The following is a 21,045-nucleotide window of genomic DNA, read 5'->3' as shown; positions in this document are numbered from 1 at the left end:
AAAGAATGTAGCATTGAGTTTGCAAAAACACAGGATGTTTATTATGTCCTCTATTTATTTCCAATATTTTGTGAAATATTCTGTGATTTTATAAAAACTGTTGAGACAGTGAAAGTATTAGGCCAGTGAAGGACATGTTAAGGAAACTGATTTGTTTAGGTGGAATGCTTTCAAGCTCTGCTGTATTAAATGACAAAGAAATTTGGGAGATTTTTCTTTCTTTTTTTTTTTTTTTTTTCTTTCTTTGTGTACTCCTCTTGCGTCATTTGGTAATGTGTGTGAGAGGCTTTCAGCAGAGATCCATTTTGCACATTAACAAAAGATAAATTTGTTTGTGCTATTGTGAATATTGTGGCACAGACCTGCTAGGTGGTTTGATAAAGAAACACTGACTGAAGGTTAGCGTAGGATGTATTTTGTGGTGAATTTTTGCATTGACCGAACTACATATTGGCAGATTAAACTGCATACTCATGTTCTTGGGCTTTTCTGTGGTCCCATTGAAAGTGGCTGTATGCTGATATGTAAAACTGTTTAACATCCTGTATTAACTTTTTTTCTGTAAAATGTATACGAGCACTAATGTTCTTATTTTATTTATTGGAAAAAACGATGTGAAACAAATTAAAGTCCCATGGCAAGTCAGTTAAAAAATAGATGTAGGATTCTTATTTTTATTTTATATAATTTGATCTTCAAGAAGTATATACGTTCTTGAGGATGGATACTTATGTTTTCAAACAGTCCTAATTGTAAAGAGAAGTTAGTTTAATTTACATTTGTTTGCAGAGCTTTCTTAAATTATTATTAGAAACATGACTGCCTCGGAGTCTTGGGAGCTTGTGTTTGAACATGTTGCACAGATTATGCAATCTGCTAAAGGAGTGCAGTTGAAATATGCTATCCAGACTCTTCATAGAATAGTAAGTGTTTATAACTAGTAATAAATAATTTTGCTGCTTATGTTTTATTGGGCTATTTCATTGTCTTGAGTGGTGGCATTCAACTTGACGTTTGAATGGAAAGGTGGTAATTTCTCAGTAGAATTATATTGATAGTGGTGAAGATAGAATGACTTGGAGGTAAAAATGTGAGTGAGTGTTTTTTGATGTCAAAATGAACATTTGTGTCTGGTTAGGTGTTCTAGTACCGCCAAACATTCCTGTTAACTCAGTTGATTAAAGAACTAATTATGGGTGTTTAATGACTTCCAGCTAAAATTTGCTGGATCTTGGGTCTGCTTAGATTGCTGATGTTCTTGATGATTTGCATGTCAGGTGCAAAGGAAAATGCAAATTTATTAGTGGAAAAGTCTTTAATGATGCTAAAATAAAATGCCTGCAGAAATTGTCAGGTGTGTGGGGAGGAGGAGAGCTGGCATATAGGGACAGCGGTTGATATAATAACACTATGGCATGGAGCATTTTAGTAGTTCTACTACAGTATGTTGATAATAATGACCGGATTAAATTCACTTTTCCTGAAGTTAATGTAATCATTTAGTCTTACAGAATAGAATCTTTTTCCAGGAACATGACTGTTTGTTTGTTTGTTTTTTTAATTCCTAGGCAGGAACTTACTTTTCTGAAGGTTTGCCTTTGGGACTTAAAAAATACTGAGCGCAGTTTAATTTATAAATAAGTTTTTCTTTTTAATTTTAAGTTTTTTTAACTGAAACAAAATTTTAGAAGCCTGTTGTTGCATAAAGAACAGTTGAGTACAAGAATGGCCAATGATGATAAACTTCTAAGGCACTTATCTTTGTTATTCCAAAAAAATTGTTTTACTTAGTTTCCAACTCTTAGATGTGTCTGTTTTGGTATTTGGCAAGAATGCTCTTTGTAACAGCATTTGAATCCATTGTTTTCAGTGGCTTCTAACTTTTCTTGAACTTGTAGTCTCAATTGATGAATTTTTTTTTCCCTGCTGCTGGCTTCTATGTACTGGATAGGAGACTATGGACAATTGGTTTACTTAGTTTCTAGACCATGAAACTTAAAGGATCTTAGTCTTTAAAAACATAACCATGAGTTGTGTGAGTTTTGTTACTCTAGTATTCCAAAATACTGTATTTGTTAGGAGGGTGGCTATTAAAATCCTAGCATGAGAAAAGAATGATTCCATAGTAAGGAATAGCGACAGAATGAAGGCAGTCTTATACTGAGTTTAAGTTGTGGCTTAGGAGTTTGACCATAGCATAGAAGAGGACGAAACTGAAGAAACTTGTAGAGGCAAACAGTATGTTCCATATGAGAGGCCTTCATATGATGGGACAAAACGGATTTTACCACTATAGTTCCGGACAACTGACTGATGTACGAATTGGGTAAGCTAGCAAAGAAGTGGGGCTAATAGGTGGGAAAAGTACTTTGATCTACAAAAGTTGTACTACTAGGGTGAGAAGTGGAAGGCTGGATTTTCTGTAAGATGTTCAAAGAAGCTGGGGAAACTTGATGGTACTTGGCCCTGTAGTGAAAAGAAGCAAAACAGTCTGAATGACTGGAAAAGAGTAAGGACAGATTCAGGGGAGGAGAGAGTTTTGCTAGCCTGGTGTTTGCCATACCAATTGCAGGACTGAGGGGGACTTATGGATGAGTAAATTCTGTTGTATCTGTCAGTTGTGTCGTTAACCTGCAGATTGCTCCTTAGACCTAGGTAGGTTTCTTGTGTCCACCACTCTTGTAGGACAGTTACTCAAAGATGTCTCTTTTCTAGTGGTTAGGAACTGCATTTGAAAAGTGATCCGAAAGTGATCAGATGAGTCTTTGAAAAAAGTATCAGTTGAGGAGCAAAAAATGATCATCAGTGCAAGTGGAAAAGATCTATAAAAAAGGGAACATGCTTAATGCTTAATGCTTTTACATGCATGATGGTTTAGATGTTCTGAATGAGGTGAAGTTTCAGACTGTTTGTTGAAAGCTGAAGGTGAAGGCTTCCCTTCTGTTTGGTTTTTCCCTTTTTGAATGGGAACTAGAATATTAGTGGCTATGCAGGTGTGTCCACTCTTAAATTACTGTTAGGAGTCAAATCTTCCATCTCCCCAGTGTTTTTTAGTTTTCTAAAACAGTGTTCTGCTTCATCTTTGACATAATAAGCATCTAAAAATGAACATTAGGTTAGTCTTTTTTGTGTGATAATAATCTTGTGTTTAAAACAATTTTTTATTTTTAAATAAAATCTTACTGTTGTTTTGTGACGTGCCCTAGCAGGATAAGCACACACTTATGTGTGCACTGGATACGTGTATTCAAGCTGCTTCACTGTGTTGCATTTCTTTCAAAATACTGCAGGCCTTTCCTTCCTTCCTTCTAGAAGTCTGAATGGATTGTAGAAAAACAAAACTCAAGCATCACATTGCAGCTGGCATTGCTTTACATGTAGTTGAATGTTTTTCAAAATACACTTCTAGAGTCTAAGAGTTAACAATGTTTACAAGTGAAATAGAAAGAAAGTATACTTGCTTACTGAGTGTGTTCCTGTATTGGTAAATCCATTAGAATTTTATTGTTTGAGTTGTACAGGAAAGTGTTAGTGTTTCAACAGCGAAAGTCCTTTAGTCAGTCTTTCATGCTTTACCATTAAGGTTTCATGCCTCTTTTTCCCTTTGATATGTTTTGTTAGGTTTGAGACGTTGCGCAAATATTTCAAATACTGCATATCAGGATATACTAATAAAATAAGGTTATGAAATCCTATATGTAGTTATTTTATAACCTTTAGGTTGCATATGCAATTTTATCTGCCCAAAATGCTGTAATAACTTCCCTCCTTTGTCCTCAATGGCTAAGAGAAATATGATTGATCAACATAAAGATTGTCTTTAAATCAGGCTTTTCTGTGCAGTTGAGGCAATAAAGTGCAGTTTCAATAAGAAGGCTGCTATTATGGGTAGTGCTGTATAAAATGTAGAGCAGTAATTCTTAAGTTTTAGGGCCTTTCAAGCTACTTTAAAAAGACAGAAAAAAAAAATCCTTATTTTCTTCCCAGAAAACTTTCTTTCTTTAAATTTTGGTTTATCAACTTCTATATGAAATGCATTTTTTTTTTTTAATAATTTAAAATTATGCAGAAGTTCTCTAGTAAGCTACTTCAAATCTTCTGTTACACTTTGATCAAGCACTGTAATTGCATGCTAGGGATGTGGAGTTTCAGTATAATCGGTGATTTACTTATTCCTACCGTTCAAGGAAAAATTCAGTTTCTTATTTGAAATCTTGGAGTCTGATGTGTGAAAGACTATTGCCTGGTTTGCACGTGGTCAGACTTCCTATTTAAAAGATTAAAAACCCTTCCATCTATAAAATGTAGTGCATCTATGTCTGAAATGCAGCATGCCATTAAACAAATATTAAATTTATGAAGTCTAGAATATTAGATGTTAGAATTCTAATTTGTCCCCTTCTATATGTGCATTCTGTAGTTATTTAACCTCAGACAATTCTTTTTTGTGGGATCCTTTCTATTCAAGTAGCTGTTCAGTAATTCTTTTTATCTTTGTATTCTATCTTGCCTAGTTTCAGGCATTATTTCATGCATCCTTGCACAAATACAAAGTATCTGTCACTCTAACTGCTTCTCAGAGCTCCCTGAATTCACTTTCATAATAAAACTAGGCAAGTTCATGTGGTGGTACTCTTATTTACAGCTGAGGACCAAGGTGTAGGGGGAGCCCAGAGTTATCAAGTGTCACTGAATTTTGTAGAAAGATCTGAGAGATCCGTGAAAAATACCATAAATACAAAAATGGACAGGCTGGTAGAAGAGGAGGAATCTGCCCTGAACAAGAGGCTCCTGGTTGAGCTTGTTTGAAGAATCTGAAGCATAGCCCTGTCTGTGGAGAAAAATATTATGACAGAATCTGGATTTTTGTAAAGCCATGGGAGGCCATATTTTTGCTTACAGAACTAGTGTTTTATACATATTCTGTAAAATAACATGCTTTCTCCCTCTTAAGAAACGGTCTTGCTAATATACTTTTAAAAATACATTTTGATTGAATTTGTAATTCAAAAGAGCTAGGGCTTGTCTTGTATTTGACTTTCTTAGTCTCTCTACTCATATTTTGCAACTCTTGTGCCCTGGATGTGCAGGTTATTATATCATGGTCAGTTTAGGCTGATTTAAGACCATGTTGTCTCTGAAAGGAACTGTTACTTTGGTATCCTGTTTGCAGCCCTTGTGCCAGCCTAAGTACTCCCATGGCTATACAGAGTAAGATCAGGAAACTGATGTAATTCAGAACCAAGTAAAAAATAAATAGAATGATTTCCTCAGACTTCATGTGTGGCAGCAGAAGCAGCTAAGTCAGCAAAGTAGAGGGAACAGAAGTGTGAGGAGGAGGAGGATTGCTCCTCTTAGTATCAGCCTGGGGACTTAAAAATTGGTTTAAGACAATGGAAAGCATTCTTTCGTAACTGGGAGGGAAGAAAGGTGAGTAGCAAATTGTTCTGTGCTGTTTTGTTTCCCGGTTTTAATGCCAGTCAATCTTTAAACAACAGTGTAGTTCTAAATCTTGTTGAATCTAGATCTCCCGAGAATTGTTTTGAGGGAAAGGAATATCTAAGGATTAACAAAATTGTATAATGTAGAGAGTGTTTCTTAAGCATTTGTCTTTGTGTCTGGAGCCTAAGTTAGTACAACAGTCCTGAGGGAGACTGATCTGTGTACTTTATGTTTTTTTTTATCGGACCCGAGATTTACTGCTTTTCAAAAATTCAGTGTTGGGGAACTTTGTGTTAATTCTTAGGGTTTATAGTCCTACAATATGTCAAGTGATAGTTTTGACACCCCTCATTTCTCAGTTCAAGACTTAAGAAAGCAAGTTGATTAATGTGATTTATACAGCAAATCTGCAGTGATCTTATTCTTGGTTTTGTATTGAGGGTCTTGATGACTAAGTGTTCCTGAATTGATTTTCCATATTTCTAAAGATTAAGCTCTTAACTTCTGCATAGATAACTTCTGTTAGGTTTTAGTCGTGTGACAGTTACAATGGAGAAAAGAAAAAAAATCCTTCAGATCAGTCAAATGTGTATACAAGCAACTACAGAAAGTGATGCTAAAAGAAGACTGCTAGTATTGACAAAAATGTCGAAAGCCCAACTACAAAGTGTGTTCCTGCGTGGCAACCTTTCTGTTCAACTTTTTGCACCCTGTGACGATTGTTATAAATACTGTTGTATATAAAAGATGTTTTGAGGGTGCTTTTGTAGGGTGGATTTTTGGGTTTTGCTTGGGTTTTTTTGTTGTTGTGTTTTTGTTGTTGTTTGTTTGTTGTTTTTTTTTTTTTTGTAGTAATATTATTTTTGTAGTAATATTATTTCTGTAGTATATTGATTCTCAAGATCACTTAGCTCATTAAGCTGTCTGGTTGAAAAGTATAAGATCTAGGCAATACCTAGTAAATATGGAGATTTGATTCTGCTTGGCCAAGTACTGCAGAAGTATTTCCAGAAGAAGGAAAATAGTTTTGCTGCAAGCATTTATGAGGCAGATGCCTCTCTCTGTGTATGATTGCAGCTATATTATTTTCCTCTCTGTTATCAGCAAACTGAGGACGAAATAAGGCCCAAGACTTATCAAATAGTTATAAAAGGGTGCTGGCCAATGAAAGAAGACTAATGGAAGGGGAGAGCACCATCACTTACAGAAGACCTGAGTTTTGGAAAGAGTTGAGAACTGCATTCAAGTCAAAGAGCATAAAAGCTTTCATAACCCTCCTTAGATGATGATTACCAAAGTATTTAGTTCTGGGTTTATTTTTGTAGAAAGCATCTGTGTGCATGCAGTAACTTCTAAATGTCTGCAGTATGGTGTTATGCATATATGTTGTGCGTATATGTGAGTAACATACTACTTTTTAAAAAAAAAAAACACCCTACTTTTGTAATTATTTTATGTGTACTTTTGTATTTATGTGTAAGGACACTTTACTTTAAAACTTTTGTTGCTTTATCCTTGACTATTGAAAATAGGTATTACAAGTTGGACTTGTGAAATTCTCTGGTCATTTGCTGCTTCAGATACTAGAGGAGGGAAAATTATGTATAATTGCAGTTTTCTCCAGAAGGCTGTTAACTTTATTGGATTAGAGTCAGTTTTACAGTGTTTTTTAGAATCTAAGTAGCGTAATTGCAGCTGAGTATATTTGTTGAGTTTGCTGAACTCCCTCCATCCCCTTTCATTGGGAGCCTGCTATTTAAAATAGCTGATTCTGGATCTTTTTCTCTACCTTTTCTCTTGAACTATCTGTGCAATCATTGCAAAGTCTGTATTTTTTTTTTCATCTCTATTATCACGCAATGTTTGGTGCATTACTCTTTCTCACCAAGTGGCAGTGGTTAGTTGAGAGTGCTTTCATGACAGACTTTTAACTGAAAATAACTGCCTCGTTCTCACTAGGTTTTAAATTTTAATTGATTAAATCATTAGTTAGATAATGCAAGGTAAAAGAACACATTTTAATTTGGTTTACCGTTGAGCATAAAGGATGATGTGGGAAGTTTCATATGATGGTAAGACTTAGTCTTGAGAAAGGACCAATGCAAGAATACTATCCTCTTCGTTAGACTGTTTCTGGCTCTAACTACCGAAAGTAATGAAAAATGTACAACCACTCCCTTTAAAAAAATCTTTAAGGATAGATTAGGTGTTGATTATCGCTCTGCTTTTTTTTTTTTTTTTTAATTGTGCCTCCTTTAATAATGAAATTGTGGTGTTGATCTTAAGCTCTGTAGAGCAGTGTGGTCTCTACTTCACTGTCCTTATTCTATTTTTTAATCCCTCTGCCAAGAAAATTTTGTATTGAAACTTGTCTTGAATTAGCTACCCAATGACTTCAGTCAATTTGAAGTCATAATGAGGACGAAAGAGTTTGTGGCTTCCAGTAACGATGGCCAGTCCAGTAATATTGTTAACTGTTTAAAGTTTGTATTCACATCTGCAAATTCCCTTGTCTTCCCTAGGATTTTGGCTTGGAAAAAACAAAATATAAGCCCTTTCATTTGGTAGTGAAGAGACTACTTTTTTCTCAACGAACTTACGACCTTTATTTTTCAACTACTTTTTAAAGTTATCTACTAGACCTTTGGCACTAGTTGAGATAAATTCGGTGGAACATACAAGCTCCGTACTAGGTTAGCAGGCAAGTAGGAAGCTTCATTGCTTCTTTGTAAGTTAGGTATATAGTATGATAGATGCTTTTAAAAAAAACTACATTATTTTTATCCATATAGAACAGCACACTAAAACCACTTCTCCTGTGTTCTATCCTTTAGCTGTCTTCAGTAGTAAGTGAAATGTGAATCCATAAAATATAGTTCTCCCCTGCATAATGGATTTGTAAATTCTATATTTGATTTCATGTATCCATTTCTTAATCTGTTCAGTATACTGGCATTAAAAACTAAAATGCTTAAAAGTGTGCTGTGTACCTGTTTTAATATGGCTTTAGGTTTAGAAGAAAATCTATAATACAATTTATGCTAACAATGCTATAAGGAAAAAAATGTGTGCATATAGTAAAATATTTCATGTGATTGCTGTTTGTGCCTTCTTTCAGAGTTACTATTGTAATTATAATACACTTATTTCAGGGCAGAAAATAGTACTCAGTCTTCAGGACAGAAATATTTTTGTTGTTAATGACTGACTGAAGTGATTAATGCATAGCAATTCCCCCCCCCCCTTCTTTCTGAGAGACTTCATTGCTTTGTTTTGGGAACAGAATGGAATAAAATCCATTATCTTTCTTTTTTTGTGTGTTTTCAGGCTCGGATAGCGTTTTTACAAGGGGAAAGGAAGGGTCAAGAAAATTTGAAGAAAGATTTAGTGAGAAGAATAAAAATGTTAGAATATGCATTAAAACAAGAAAGGTAGGTATACAAATTGTTTAACTCTTATCTGACCTGGAAGGCTTTACAGACTAAAAGGAGTTCTGTCACGTTATATAAACTGTCTTTAATAGTTGATTATACTTTATGTAAACTGTCTTTATGGTTGGTCATCTATACACTATGTTTTCTGACAAATTTTAGTGTCTGCTATAATAAAAAGTTGCATAATTTTCAAGTTGATTGGACTCATGTCTTAAACAGAAAATTCAAATTGGACGATTTCCCTTTTCTGAGTTAGACTAATGGTATACTAAGTAAGAATAAACATTCCAAAAACGTTTATAACTTATTACATACTTTTACCTGTTCTTCAGTGGTATTAAACTTGAAAGGATGAAAAATATTGTTCTCTTGATTCCCAACAACTATTTTGTATGTATTGCATGATAAAAACTATATTTTTTTGGCAGAACAGAATCCTTTAGAAGTTAGTATTACATTTTGAAGTATTGTTTTTTTTCATGTGGTATATGTTAGAATTTCTAGTCTTAGTAGGTGCATTGGTGCATTTTCTGTAGCGTTAATTCAATTTTTAAAAATTAAAATTCCAGTCAGGTCATGCAGGCTAATGTCCTTCAAGCCTATGTGCTCCTCTTTTGCCTGGCTATTTTATTTGGCCAAAATTAGTACTTAATTTTGCAAAAGCACTAGGAAAATAATCTTGTCATGTGCCTATACTTTCAGTAGTGGACATTTAATTTAATCTTGCTCTTAAAAAAAGTAGCTGAATCCAACAGTGTAAATATCTTGAGAATCAGGCAACAAAATAGGTAGCCTTTATTTGTTTATTTTAATTTGAAGGAAACATTCCTGCCAGAGTAAACTTAAAATGTTTTAGCAAGGTGTAGTGAGGCTTCACCTGCACATTTTTAATTTAGTTGTCCGAAAGTAAGTATGTCTAAGTGTATTTTACATTGTGAATTAGTACTGTGAGTGACTAGTGTGTACAGAAATAACTGTGATTAGTTGGTTTGATATTAAAAACCAGTGTTTTGGCAAGGATGGCTGCGCACCTCTGTGTGAAGTGTCCAGTATAAAGGTACTTCAGAAAACAGCATATGTTCATACAGAAAGCTGTATCAGGACATCATGTGTTTTCCAGTGATGCAGTAGGCAGAAGGGATTGGTTTCTTGATTCAGCCCTGTCCTCAAAATGGAAAGTAACTTGGGGTTTCCGGCCAGCGCGTAAGGCTAGAAGTTACATTGTTATATCATACAGGTAATGTGTAAGTCACGCTGATTCGAGGCAGATGAAAAGTATGTGAAGTGTTAGGGTGTTTACTCTTCCTTTAAAGAACATTGATCATATCAAAGGAATAATGTGCTGTTATGGCAGACCCAAGTGTCTTGGGTATAAGTCACTTTCTGCAGCTGAAGGAAAACATTTTGGTTATTTTGGCAATAATAAACTCTGTGCTGCACATAGAGCCTTTCTGCAAATGCACACCATAAGGCTGTGAGGATTGCCTAGTTATTGAGATAAATCAGAGGCAGCTGATTACAGCTGGAGTGTGAAGACATCATATAACAGAATGCAGAATTTGAAGGTGAATGGCATTGGTGAAACCTCATTCCTGCTTTCCCCTGAAATGTGCTGCCTTTATAGTTTGACTTCCAATGAAATTCCAAGATTCATCTGATGGGCAAGAAACTTGTAATCCTATGTACAACAGAAGCAGAACAGCAGAAGCATACAGTTTGCTTCAGTTCTTGCAGCTACACTGCCAACACTGCATACTTTTCAAGAGGAAAATCCTTGCTTAAGTCCCAGCCAGAATTGTCATGAAGGTTGCTAAAAACAGGAACTGAAACTCTGGGGTTGATTGGTGAATGTGTGGGAGGCAACAAGGAAGCTTTCTGGTTTTGTTGGTTTTTTGGTTTGCCTTTTTTTTTTTTTGCTTCTACAAATGCCCAGTAGTTTGAGGGGATCTAATTGTGAAAGTATGATGGATTGAGTAAGGAAAGCAAGCAGGTGCTAACTTGTCAGTAAATCATCCAAGAATGATAGTTATGTCAATTTCTTGGTTGTTGCGCTGAATGAAGAGTTCAGGATAATAGACGTTGGGGTTTTTTTTTTTTGCTGTTGTTCCTCTGAGTGAAAAATTGCATCTAATTAAAAGAAATCAGCCCCAAAGCAAAATAAATTCTGAGAATTTCAGCTCTGAAAATTGTTGACAGCAATTTTCAGTGTTGCACCTGATTCCCCCCACCCGCTTTCTCCTCCTCTATTTGCTAGCTCCCTGATGCTGTCAAAATGTTTCATGCAGTGAAATATCAGATTATAGGGAGTCAGAAACAAACTAATTCAGACAATGATGACTGTCGTGATTTCTCAGGAAAAGGATGTGAAACAGGACATCAGTGTGTAAGATTAAATAAAATGCAGTAGTAGTTACAAAATAGTTCGTATTTATCTCTTAAGTATGTGTGCATGTGTGTGATAATGTGTTAGAGAAGTAAAATGTTGTTTGTTATTATAATGTCCTTAAGTATTTTGGTAGTTCTGTATGAATTTTTATAATAAAATTGGGCTTTAAGTAATGTGTGGCATTTTTTATTTGTAGTGGTGATCTGCAGACCCAGCCAGACTTCTTTTGTATACTCTGACCCGCTCCACTCCAAGCTTCATAAGCATAGTGCTATGGTTAAGTTAATAAGGCCTGCTGAGATCATAAAACTATGGCTATATTTTGACTTCATGGAGTTTGGACTGGAGCTGGCTTACGCCCTTGCAACTGAGTGGTAGGATTCAACAGTTAAATAGCAGCAAGCAGTTAAATCAACTTAGGGCATTGTTTCTCCTCATCTTACTTTCACTTCTGGAGACCTAGCCTTAGAGGAAAGCAAGGCAATACTCTAAACGAGTCAAAAGATGCCGCTTGTGGAATTCAGTTACTGCGTAGTGCGAGGGAGTTACGTCAACAATACTAGCTTGTTAGTGATTTTTAAGATGTTTAATAACTACCCTTGTTTGTGTGACAATACGGAGAGGAATATACGTGCAAATATATAGTTTATCAGAATTCAAGAAGATTAATTTCTTACTGTAAAATTGAGCATCAGATGTGATGTGAAAGACAACTGATTTCATTACATGCAGCAATATTTTGGCTTATTTGTAGCGGCTAGTCATTGGTATAATTTTAAATCAGATAGATCATTATCTTTTCTAATGATCAATTAAAGCAGAATTTTCATTAACTGTTGCTCCAAAATGGAAAAAACAGCTCCTAAATAGTATTTGCCACAACTCTAAATTGAACAAATTTAGGTTGGCTTTTCAATTACAGTGCTTTGTTGGCTTCACTTATGAATTGAGCAAAACTGTTTCATAAGCTTTATTTAACTTCAAAATTTCTTAATTATTTTAATTTTGATTTTTGTTTTGGTATGGCTTTTTTTTTTTACCCCCAAATGCACATGATGTTATATTATAGGGCATGTAAATCATAGTATGTACACTTTCTCTGGAAAGCTTGATGGAACACTGCCCTATTACAATGTGGAGCAAAGCTTTGTCAGTTTAAAGACAGCACCTAGGGTAGAGGGGCTTGCTAGTGCATGGTTGAAATATGAAGATAGTCACAAATAAGTAAAAAAAAATATGATTCTATTTAATTGACAGATTCAGATCACACATACTTAGCCTTCAGGAGTCAGTTTTTCAGTTACAATGTAATTGCTATGAAATGTAGGGTTTTATCTTACTCTAAAGGGTCAATAGTGCCATCTACTGATAGTTTGTTAATGAGACTGTTCCTAATTGCAATTTTAGCAGAAACTTCCATAATTTAGAAGAAAATCTTCTATACCATCAAATATATCAGGCAGGAGTTGAGATGCACTTATACCTCCAATTTGGAAAAACTTGCAGCAGTGACTCAGCCATTTGAGAAGATGATTTGTTGGAAATCTTTGGTCTTGTCCAGCATGTGTTCCATTATGTATCTTTGTTTTGGGAAGTTCCTATTTGAGAGTAGTTTTTAAAATTGATGGGAGCTAGATATGGTTCAGTTACTCTGAAAACTTTGGTCAAATGTTGAATTTAGAATTATTGAGACCACTGTATTTTAGAGAGACTTCTTTAAAATGTCTTCTGACTCTTTTACAGACATCTTTCACCTTGGCTCTACTGCAGAACATCTAGAGCTCTTTTCCCTAAGATTTTGAGTATTTTTTGCAGAGGATCTATGAGGCAAAAGTCAAACTGTGAAAGGTCTACAATAAAGTTAGAGGATTCCAGGATGTAGGCATAGGTACTTCATGTGATATTCGTGGAGGTAAAGGGAGCTGAAGACATTTTGATAGGCAACTTGGGCAGAGAAAAATATTTGGAAGGCTCATGGATACCTGCATGGAGACCGATATTTTAAAAAGTGATGGAGAAGGAGAGGTTTGGGGATCAGAGATCAGGAGGTGGGAAGGAGTGAGGCATCTTTGTATAGGTGGACTGAGCAGGAATTGGAGGCTAAGCCTTCAGTCAATGAGGAAAAGAAAATCAGTAAGAGAGTACATGTGATGAGAGAATCTAGCACTCTAACATGGTTCTTCAGAGGAAAAGATCTGAATCATAAGCAAAGACAGAGCAGGAGAGAAACTGAAATGTAAATTGAAGGTGGCAAATAGGCAGCAATCTCAAATGTGAGGTTCCTTCATCGTAGTGCAATTGGCTAACTACAACAGTGCTGCAATTGAAAAAATAATCTCTGCTAAATAGTTGAACCTGCTGTTTTTTGAAAAGTTCTCTTAGTAGCTAACACACATGAAAAAACCCCACATTCTTGGAGAACATACTAAACTGTCATCTATAAGTTATTTCATAATTGTGAATAATTGTAAGAATGTTATCTCAAAACTGTGTTCTTGAAAGACTTAAATAATTGTATGATGCAGTAATTACCACAACAAGTTTTATTTGGATAAATTGTGTTAGTATGCTTGTTTTAAATGGGAATAGTAAAATGTTTTGAGTTAATAAAAGCATTGTATGGTAATTTGTTAAACATTTGCATACCTTTTCAGGGCAAAATATCATAAATTAAAATATGGCACAGAATTGAACCAAGGTGACTTGAAAATGCCAACTTTTGAATCAGGTAACTTTTTTAAACAGCCGGTTTTAGTATAACTTTTTACACTGTTCTAAATTTGCTCTGTTCAATTTATTGCGCCTTTTGTTCTTCCCTTCACCATCCCTTAGGTGTGTTATAGAGAATTTATCTAGGAATGGTTTGGTATTGGGTAAATATTGTTGAATCTGAAAATCAAAATTAATTGACCTTTCCTTTTTGAAAGACCTCCGACTGTTGAAGAAAACTTTATTTAAAGTTACACAATTCCTTATTTAGCTGCTGCTACTGGTTTCTTATAATACTTTAATAATAATTTAATATCTTAATACTTAATTTTTTATTTTTAATACTTTAACAATAATTTAATTTTTTTTTGCCATTGTGCCATCCATCCAGAAGGAAGGCTTAAGTGCAGAATAAACAGAAGAAATACTGTTGCTTTTTGGTGCTTTTATAGGATGCTTGTTTTTAACAATGAGAGAGGAAAAAAAAAAAAAACCAAAACTTGCATTGGTCAGGAAAAAGTGTTGTTTAGCTTCTGGTTTTATGTAAAATCAAGGAAAGAAGTCCTAAGAGAAAAATTGGGCTATCCTTATTGGTACTCTGGAGTGCATCTGATTTGGCAATGTAGATAAAAAGTTGATCATAAGTTTTGCTCTTCACAATATTGCAGATAGAGGAAAGCATTTTTCATAACAACATTGGACTAGTTAATAGGCAGAATTGCATGTGGCTTCTCTTGAAATGTAGATCTTTGGGAAGTCGTGCAGTTGGCCTGTATTTGTGTAATGTGCCTTAAAATTGGGATCTACAGATTCCCCCTGCCCCCCTTTTTTGCTTCTGTTTGTTTGTTTTCTGGTTTAGAAGTGCCACATTTTGGGTACTTTTATATCCAGTTGAAACTAGACATCATTGTTCATATTTCTTGCTTGATGGGAATTTTTGTATGTGTTTGAAAGCAGTGTAAGATGTTAAAATCCTTAAACTATTAGTTTGTAACATGTTTTATAGTCTCTGCCATAGTAAAAGTGCAGTGGGGCTAGATTTTAATTGTTGATAGCAAACTGATGGAATTTGTGTTAAACTTGACATGTTTGTTTTCTCTAAATGCTGATATATGTCATTGCTTCTCCTGTGTTTTTCATTTCGCTTTCTAAGCATCTCTGCTTTGTGAAAGAGCCTGTTTTCTTAGCATTAACACTTCTGCTGATCAGTGCAAGGTTTTCTTTTGTGTACAAGTTAAATATTTTTCTAGTTCTTTTTCTGCATGTAAGGGCTCAGGATTTTCTAACTGGTTCTATTCTGTTAAATTGTTTGCTTGATGCTTTAGGAAAGAATTAGAAATTTTTTTTTTTTTGTTAAAAAACACTGCATAAGACTGCACCTGATTTAAAGCTTTTTTTAAGATTTACTTTTAGTTTCATTGGTGTCTTGTAAAAAGTAAGTTGATCTTTTTTTAAAAAAAAAAAAAGAAAACAAAACAAAAACAACCACAGAAAAAAACCCCACCCAACTATGACACTGTATCTTTCAGAAGAAACCAAAGATACGGAGGTTCCCGCAGTACCTCAAAATAGCCAATTGACCTGGAAGCAAGGCAGACAGTTACTAAGACAGTAAGTAACATTGGTGAATATTGGCGTATTCAAACTTTTCCCTGAGGTATGAGGAGATGTATATACGCTTACTCTATGAAACGGAGTAACTGAGGCCATCAAATAGCGGTTCACTTTTCAGGACTTTGTAGTCTTGAGCTTTAAGCAATATAGAGTACAGTATTTTCCATAAATGGTACAATATTGGCATTAATTTTTAAGTCAATACTAATCTCTTTCATTTTCCTCAAACATGTTTTCCCCTTTCTTTTAATGCATCTAGGTATCTTCAGGAAGTAGGTTATACAGATACAATATTGGATGTACGCTCCCAGCGGGTAAGGTCTTTGCTTGGGCTTTCCAATTCAGAACCAAATGGTTCGGTAGAGACAAAGAATTTGGAACAGATCCTCAATGGGGGTGAATCTCCTTCATCAAAACAAAAGGGACAGGAAATCAAAAGGTAAATGAAGATACAAGAAATCCATAAAGTTTAAGTAGGTTTTATTTGGTCATTAATATGTACCGGTCGGTTAACATTGAACTTCCAACTCTAGAGTCTCTGAACGCCTGTGAGTCTACCTGACTACAAATGATTGTGAACTTAACTGAAATTGGTTGTACATAGGAACATATATATCTATATTACATACACACATATATTATATACAGGAAAGTATTGTGCATTAAAGTTGAATTTATATCACCACTTTATAACTACTTTAGAGTTGTTATTTTAAGGCAAGACTGTTGAGTGGTGCTTTTACAATAAGGAATAAGCAGCTGTAGTAACCACAAACCAGGACATTCTTCATACAACCATTTCTTGTTGGTTTGCTAGTTCTAAAGCTCTTATGCAATTGCTACCTAACAGCTTTTAATCTGATTAGTTGTCTAAAATCTCTTCAGCAAGTAAAATGGATTCTCTGTTAATGTTTTTATTTATGTAGGAATTCTGGTGATGTTCTTGAAACATTTAACTTCTTAGAAAACGCAGATGATAGTGATGAAGAAGAAGAGAGTGACATGATAGAAGATATTGCAGAAGGAAAAGAAAAGCACCGGATAAATAAGAAACATAAAGTAAAAGATTTTTAATTTTTTTTTTATTTGATGTAGATATGAAATCCCATTTTAAAAAGGGAAATCTTTTTTTTTTTCCAGATGATTATAAATGTGTCATGTTAAAATGTTTGTTGTTGTACCTTTGTTCACTGAATGGATTGTAAGCAGATGCGTAATTGGTAAATTTGGTGGTTTATTTAATATGTGAAATAAATGCTGAAAGAGATAACTGATTTGGCCATCTCAGTTTCTCTGCATACTTTGAGTCCCTTTATGAGGCAAATTTAGCACAATACAACGTGCATCCTTTTTGAATTTTAGAGAAGGTAGGGACAATTCCTTAGAAGAAACTGAATTATGTAGTGAGGAAAAAAAAATCAGTTCCATGCCAAATACATGTTTAATTCGTCCTTTTATGCAGTTTTTTACCAAATATGTTAAAAGCCTAGCAGAGACTTGTCTCCAGTAACCTTCTGTTTAAGGTTCAGTTAAGTTTTGTTCTGTTTTATTTTCCTTTTCAGTTTTCTGTTCTGTGAGCAGCTTTCTAAGTAGGATAGGCTTTATTACCTGTGCCTTTTTGGTTCTTTTTCTCCTGTACTGGAAGAGTCTCCATGTCACTGGGGTTTCTTTATGTGAAGAGGTTGATTTATGAAAGTTTTACTGACAGTTTTATTACTTTTTGCTCAGCAGAGTATTCTGTAGCATGATGGCAGCTTTGGCTGCATCGAATTTTCTATCTAGCAGCATTAGCTAGACTTGACACAAGTCTTAATCTTCTAACTTGGCTTGTCAAGAAGGGTTTTCCACCATACCTTTGGTATTAACTTTTACTTCTAGTAAATAGATTAATCAAGTAATCAGTTGAATCTTTTTTGTTTTAAGGCAGTAGCCAGTCTGATAAAAAGATTAAGAAGTAAATCTCCAAGCACATATAAAGACACTACACTCATTTTTTTTCACTCTTGACAAAGCTTGCTTGTTTGTTTTTTGTTTGTTTGTTTTTATAGAAAGTAGAAAGATCATTTATAGTTATCTTTGTAAAAGTTGTCTCTTTCTGCAGAAGTATAAGACTATTGTGCAAGTCACAGAATCATAACCCCACGTGGAAATTTTCTTCACCTGCAGAGTTGAAGAAACCTTTTCACTGATGCCTTGGTAGGGAGGTTGTTTCTTTTGTTTAAGGTGAAGGTGTGGTAGAACTAATAAAAAGACATTTTCTGAAAACACCATATTTTCCAAGCTTATGCTTAACACTGAGGTAGAACTGGAAAGCAAAGAGGAAAAAAGGCTTCTAGACCAGAAGAAAACACAGTTTGTTTGTAAAGCTTCTGTGCAGAGCTATTGATATTGCAAGAAAATCATCAAAGTTTGCCAATTGACATTTTAAATAAAAAACAAAGACTGGGATGGATGGGATTGTTGTTGTTGCTAAACCTAGTGTCAGTATTCTTTTTGTTTCGTAATGATCAGTAGACCGCACTGCTCTTTTTTTTTTTTTTTTTTTTTTTTTAAATAAGCAGCTCTAGATCTGACTATACTTGTGTCTTTTTCTGCATTTCATGTTGAAAAATGTTTTCCTCTGCAACCAAGTATGCAGTGAGAGTAATCTGTATCACTTCTAACCTAAATATTTAAGTAGAAAAATCTATTCATGATTCAAATGCAGAAAAATGTTTATCTGCTTGCAGATTGGTAATGAAGGTTTAGCTGCTGACCTTACAGATGACCCCGATACTGAAGAAGCTCTGAAAGAATTTGATTTTTTAGTGACGGCTGAAGATGGTGAGGGAGCTGGAGAAGCTCGAAGTTCAGGAGATGGAACAGAGTGGGGTAAGATGCTAACAAAAGCAGTTAGAAATAAAGGAGTACTTGTTCATGATAGTACATAAGATTTGCAGTACCTGCTAAGATGGTGTGGATGTGTGGATGATTGTGATGAACAAATCCTTATGCTTAGGCAATAGTGTATTGGATGCTGAAACTTTTACATATATATGCTGTCGTAGTTGCTACAGATACAATTATAGTTACACTTCTTTCAGGTTTTGATTCCAAAATTAAAATAGGAGACTTATTTTCTGTCTTGAATAAGAAAGCTAGGATTCAGAATGGTTTTATACCTGAATTAATTTTGCTTTCAAATCCAGATATTTTTTTCTCCTATTTGTTTCTGACCAGAAGCTTTAAACTTTTTGTACTCAAGTTGAATGATTTTCTTTGGTGTGCTTGTAAAAATGGGCAATTAGTGTATTTAGTTTTTCTGGCTGAGATTTTTACATGTTATTGCTAATGTGGCTTGCAATTAGTAGAATCAAAAAATACTTTTGTACTGGCCCAACTTTTTATTTTCATTTTAGAGTGGATAATAAAATTAAGTAGGTTACTAATTTGATAAAAGCTAAAATATGCTAAGTCAGAAACTCAGAGCCTACATGTTTCGAAAGAAGAAAGAGAGAGAAGAAGAAATTCGGGTAGGAAAACAAGTAATGAACCAAGTAACTCATATCTGCCTTGAAGTGGGAAGTTGACAATCTTAATTTCTGAGCTGTGGTATAAGCAATTTTGTAACTGTAAGTCTTAAATTTTAAGGCCAAAAAGTGCCACTAGATCATCGTTTGACCATTTTATGTCATTGAGACAATGAATTTGCCATACTTAGATAAACACCTCAACCTCAGTACAGTAAGCGAAGAGAATATAAAGATCTACAGAAATCAGAATACTGACACATCTTCCAGGAAAATCATCCAGTCTTGATTTTGAAAGTACCAAGGATTAGACAGCATTCCTTCCTGGAAATTAGTATCAATGGGTTAGTCACCTTTATTTTTAAAACTGACTCTTATTTCTAGTTGGAAGATGAAGCCCGACAAATCTTTACTTTTGGTAATACCTATCTACTTTTAGAAGCATTTTAGTTGCTTGGTGGTGTTCACCTTTGAAAGCAATTTTAACTGATTAGTTTCTTGATTATATTTTTAATTGGCCAAACAGCCAAATCTCTTGGTATAAGATGTCTTATAGGTCCTGAAGCCAAGGTTTTGACTTTGCTTGCAGCATCCTTTCGAATGTATAGTGATGCAGAAAGTTCTGGGTCTAGCATCAGTCCTCCCACTATTGTATATAGAAGGAAGGACAGCTTGATACTATAATTCACACAGTGAAAGATTTATCCATTTTTTCAGAGCAGACTGCTGAAACTTACTGAACTACTGAAATTCCAAGTCATTGCTTTCCAAGATTACCTTCCAGTGTGTTATATCTCTGTCATCTTCTCAGGTAGTTACCCAGAGGGGGGGGATTCTGATTTGTTTGCAGTGCTGACTTTGCAGGTTAATTTTTTTCAGACTTGTTTTTGAGCAGTTCAGTTGCTGTCCCGAGCTTAAAAATAAAATAAAACTTAAAAATCTATTTTAAAAATAAAATTGACCCATCATGCTTTTCAGATCAATTTCAATGTCTTTTATTGCAGTTTAAGTGAACCCATAGCAAAAGTGAGACAGAGCATTTGAGAGTTTGTACACACTTCTGACAGCTTTTTTTGTCACAACTGATTTAACTGCAGTAATTCCATTGTTACCAAAATGCTCATGTGTGAGGAGGTAGGGAGGAGGAAGTAAACATAAACCTACTTTCATCTTTAAATGTATGTGTTCTGAGTTTTGCCATGTGAAGACAATATCCATAAGTTTGTTGTATATTTTGTACTAACTTCCTGTTTAAATGAGGCAGAAGACATAGTTCCAAATGTAGTAGCAACGCTTTTCTCATAATATGTCACCGATTTGAGTATGGCTGTCCTTTCTTTAAATGGATGTTTAAGGATACAGTCTATCAGTGTGTAAATTTGAAATATTTGAAGTCAATGCTTCTTTATTATGTATCAAAAATAACATTTCAAATACTTTCCCTATTTATTTTAGCCGGTCACGTTGCTTTTAACTCTGTAAAACTGCTATTACTTGAAATCTCCAGGTCTGTCCATTTATTTATTTATTTTCGAGGGGGAGCTCCATTTAAATGAATACTTGCCATTATGTTCTAAACAACTGCACCAACCATCTACTTTAGTACTTCTGTTATAATTCTTATTTTTCTTATCTTCATAATATAAATAGTTGCTCTTTTCTGTTTTCTTCTCAGCTTTTTTTTTCTTGCTGTTTTAGTTTTCCTGTCATTGACATCGGTCTGTCCCTTTTTACCCTTGCAAAGATTTGGGCTCTCTGGAAATAATCTAAATGTTTACATGTGTATTTCCTTATAATGCTTTTATTTAGTATCTGGAAACCAAACTTCTGATGTTTAGGCTCTAAACTTATTGCCTAGTCTTGCTTTATTATTACTTTCAGTACTTAATCGTCAAAGTATTATCTGTAGGTCTAACTTCAGATATGTTAAAATATTTCATTGCCAAATTTG

General features: G+C 34.5%; 1 protein-coding gene across 2 annotated transcripts in view; it reads left to right on the top strand.

The window, feature by feature from the left end:
- STRN3 (striatin 3) overlaps positions 1 to 21,045 on the top strand; it is a 67,509-nt gene that overhangs the window by 12,610 nt on the left and 33,854 nt on the right. For both annotated transcript variants that reach the window (XM_082484747.1, XM_082484748.1), the window contains exons 2-7: positions 8,770 to 8,873; positions 13,917 to 13,990; positions 15,501 to 15,582; positions 15,845 to 16,024; positions 16,512 to 16,644; positions 18,315 to 18,456. In XM_082484747.1, the coding sequence (XP_082340873.1) occupies positions 8,770 to 8,873; positions 13,917 to 13,990; positions 15,501 to 15,582; positions 15,845 to 16,024; positions 16,512 to 16,644; positions 18,315 to 18,456 (715 nt within the window). The remainder of the gene's footprint in view (positions 1 to 8,769; positions 8,874 to 13,916; positions 13,991 to 15,500; positions 15,583 to 15,844; positions 16,025 to 16,511; positions 16,645 to 18,314; positions 18,457 to 21,045) is intronic.

The sequence above is a fragment of the Vanellus vanellus genome (assembly GCF_965231255.1).
Source record: "Vanellus vanellus genome assembly, chromosome: 6".
Lineage (NCBI taxonomy): Eukaryota > Metazoa > Chordata > Aves > Charadriiformes > Charadriidae > Vanellus > Vanellus vanellus.
This window is presented reverse-complemented; position numbering and strand designations above follow the sequence as displayed.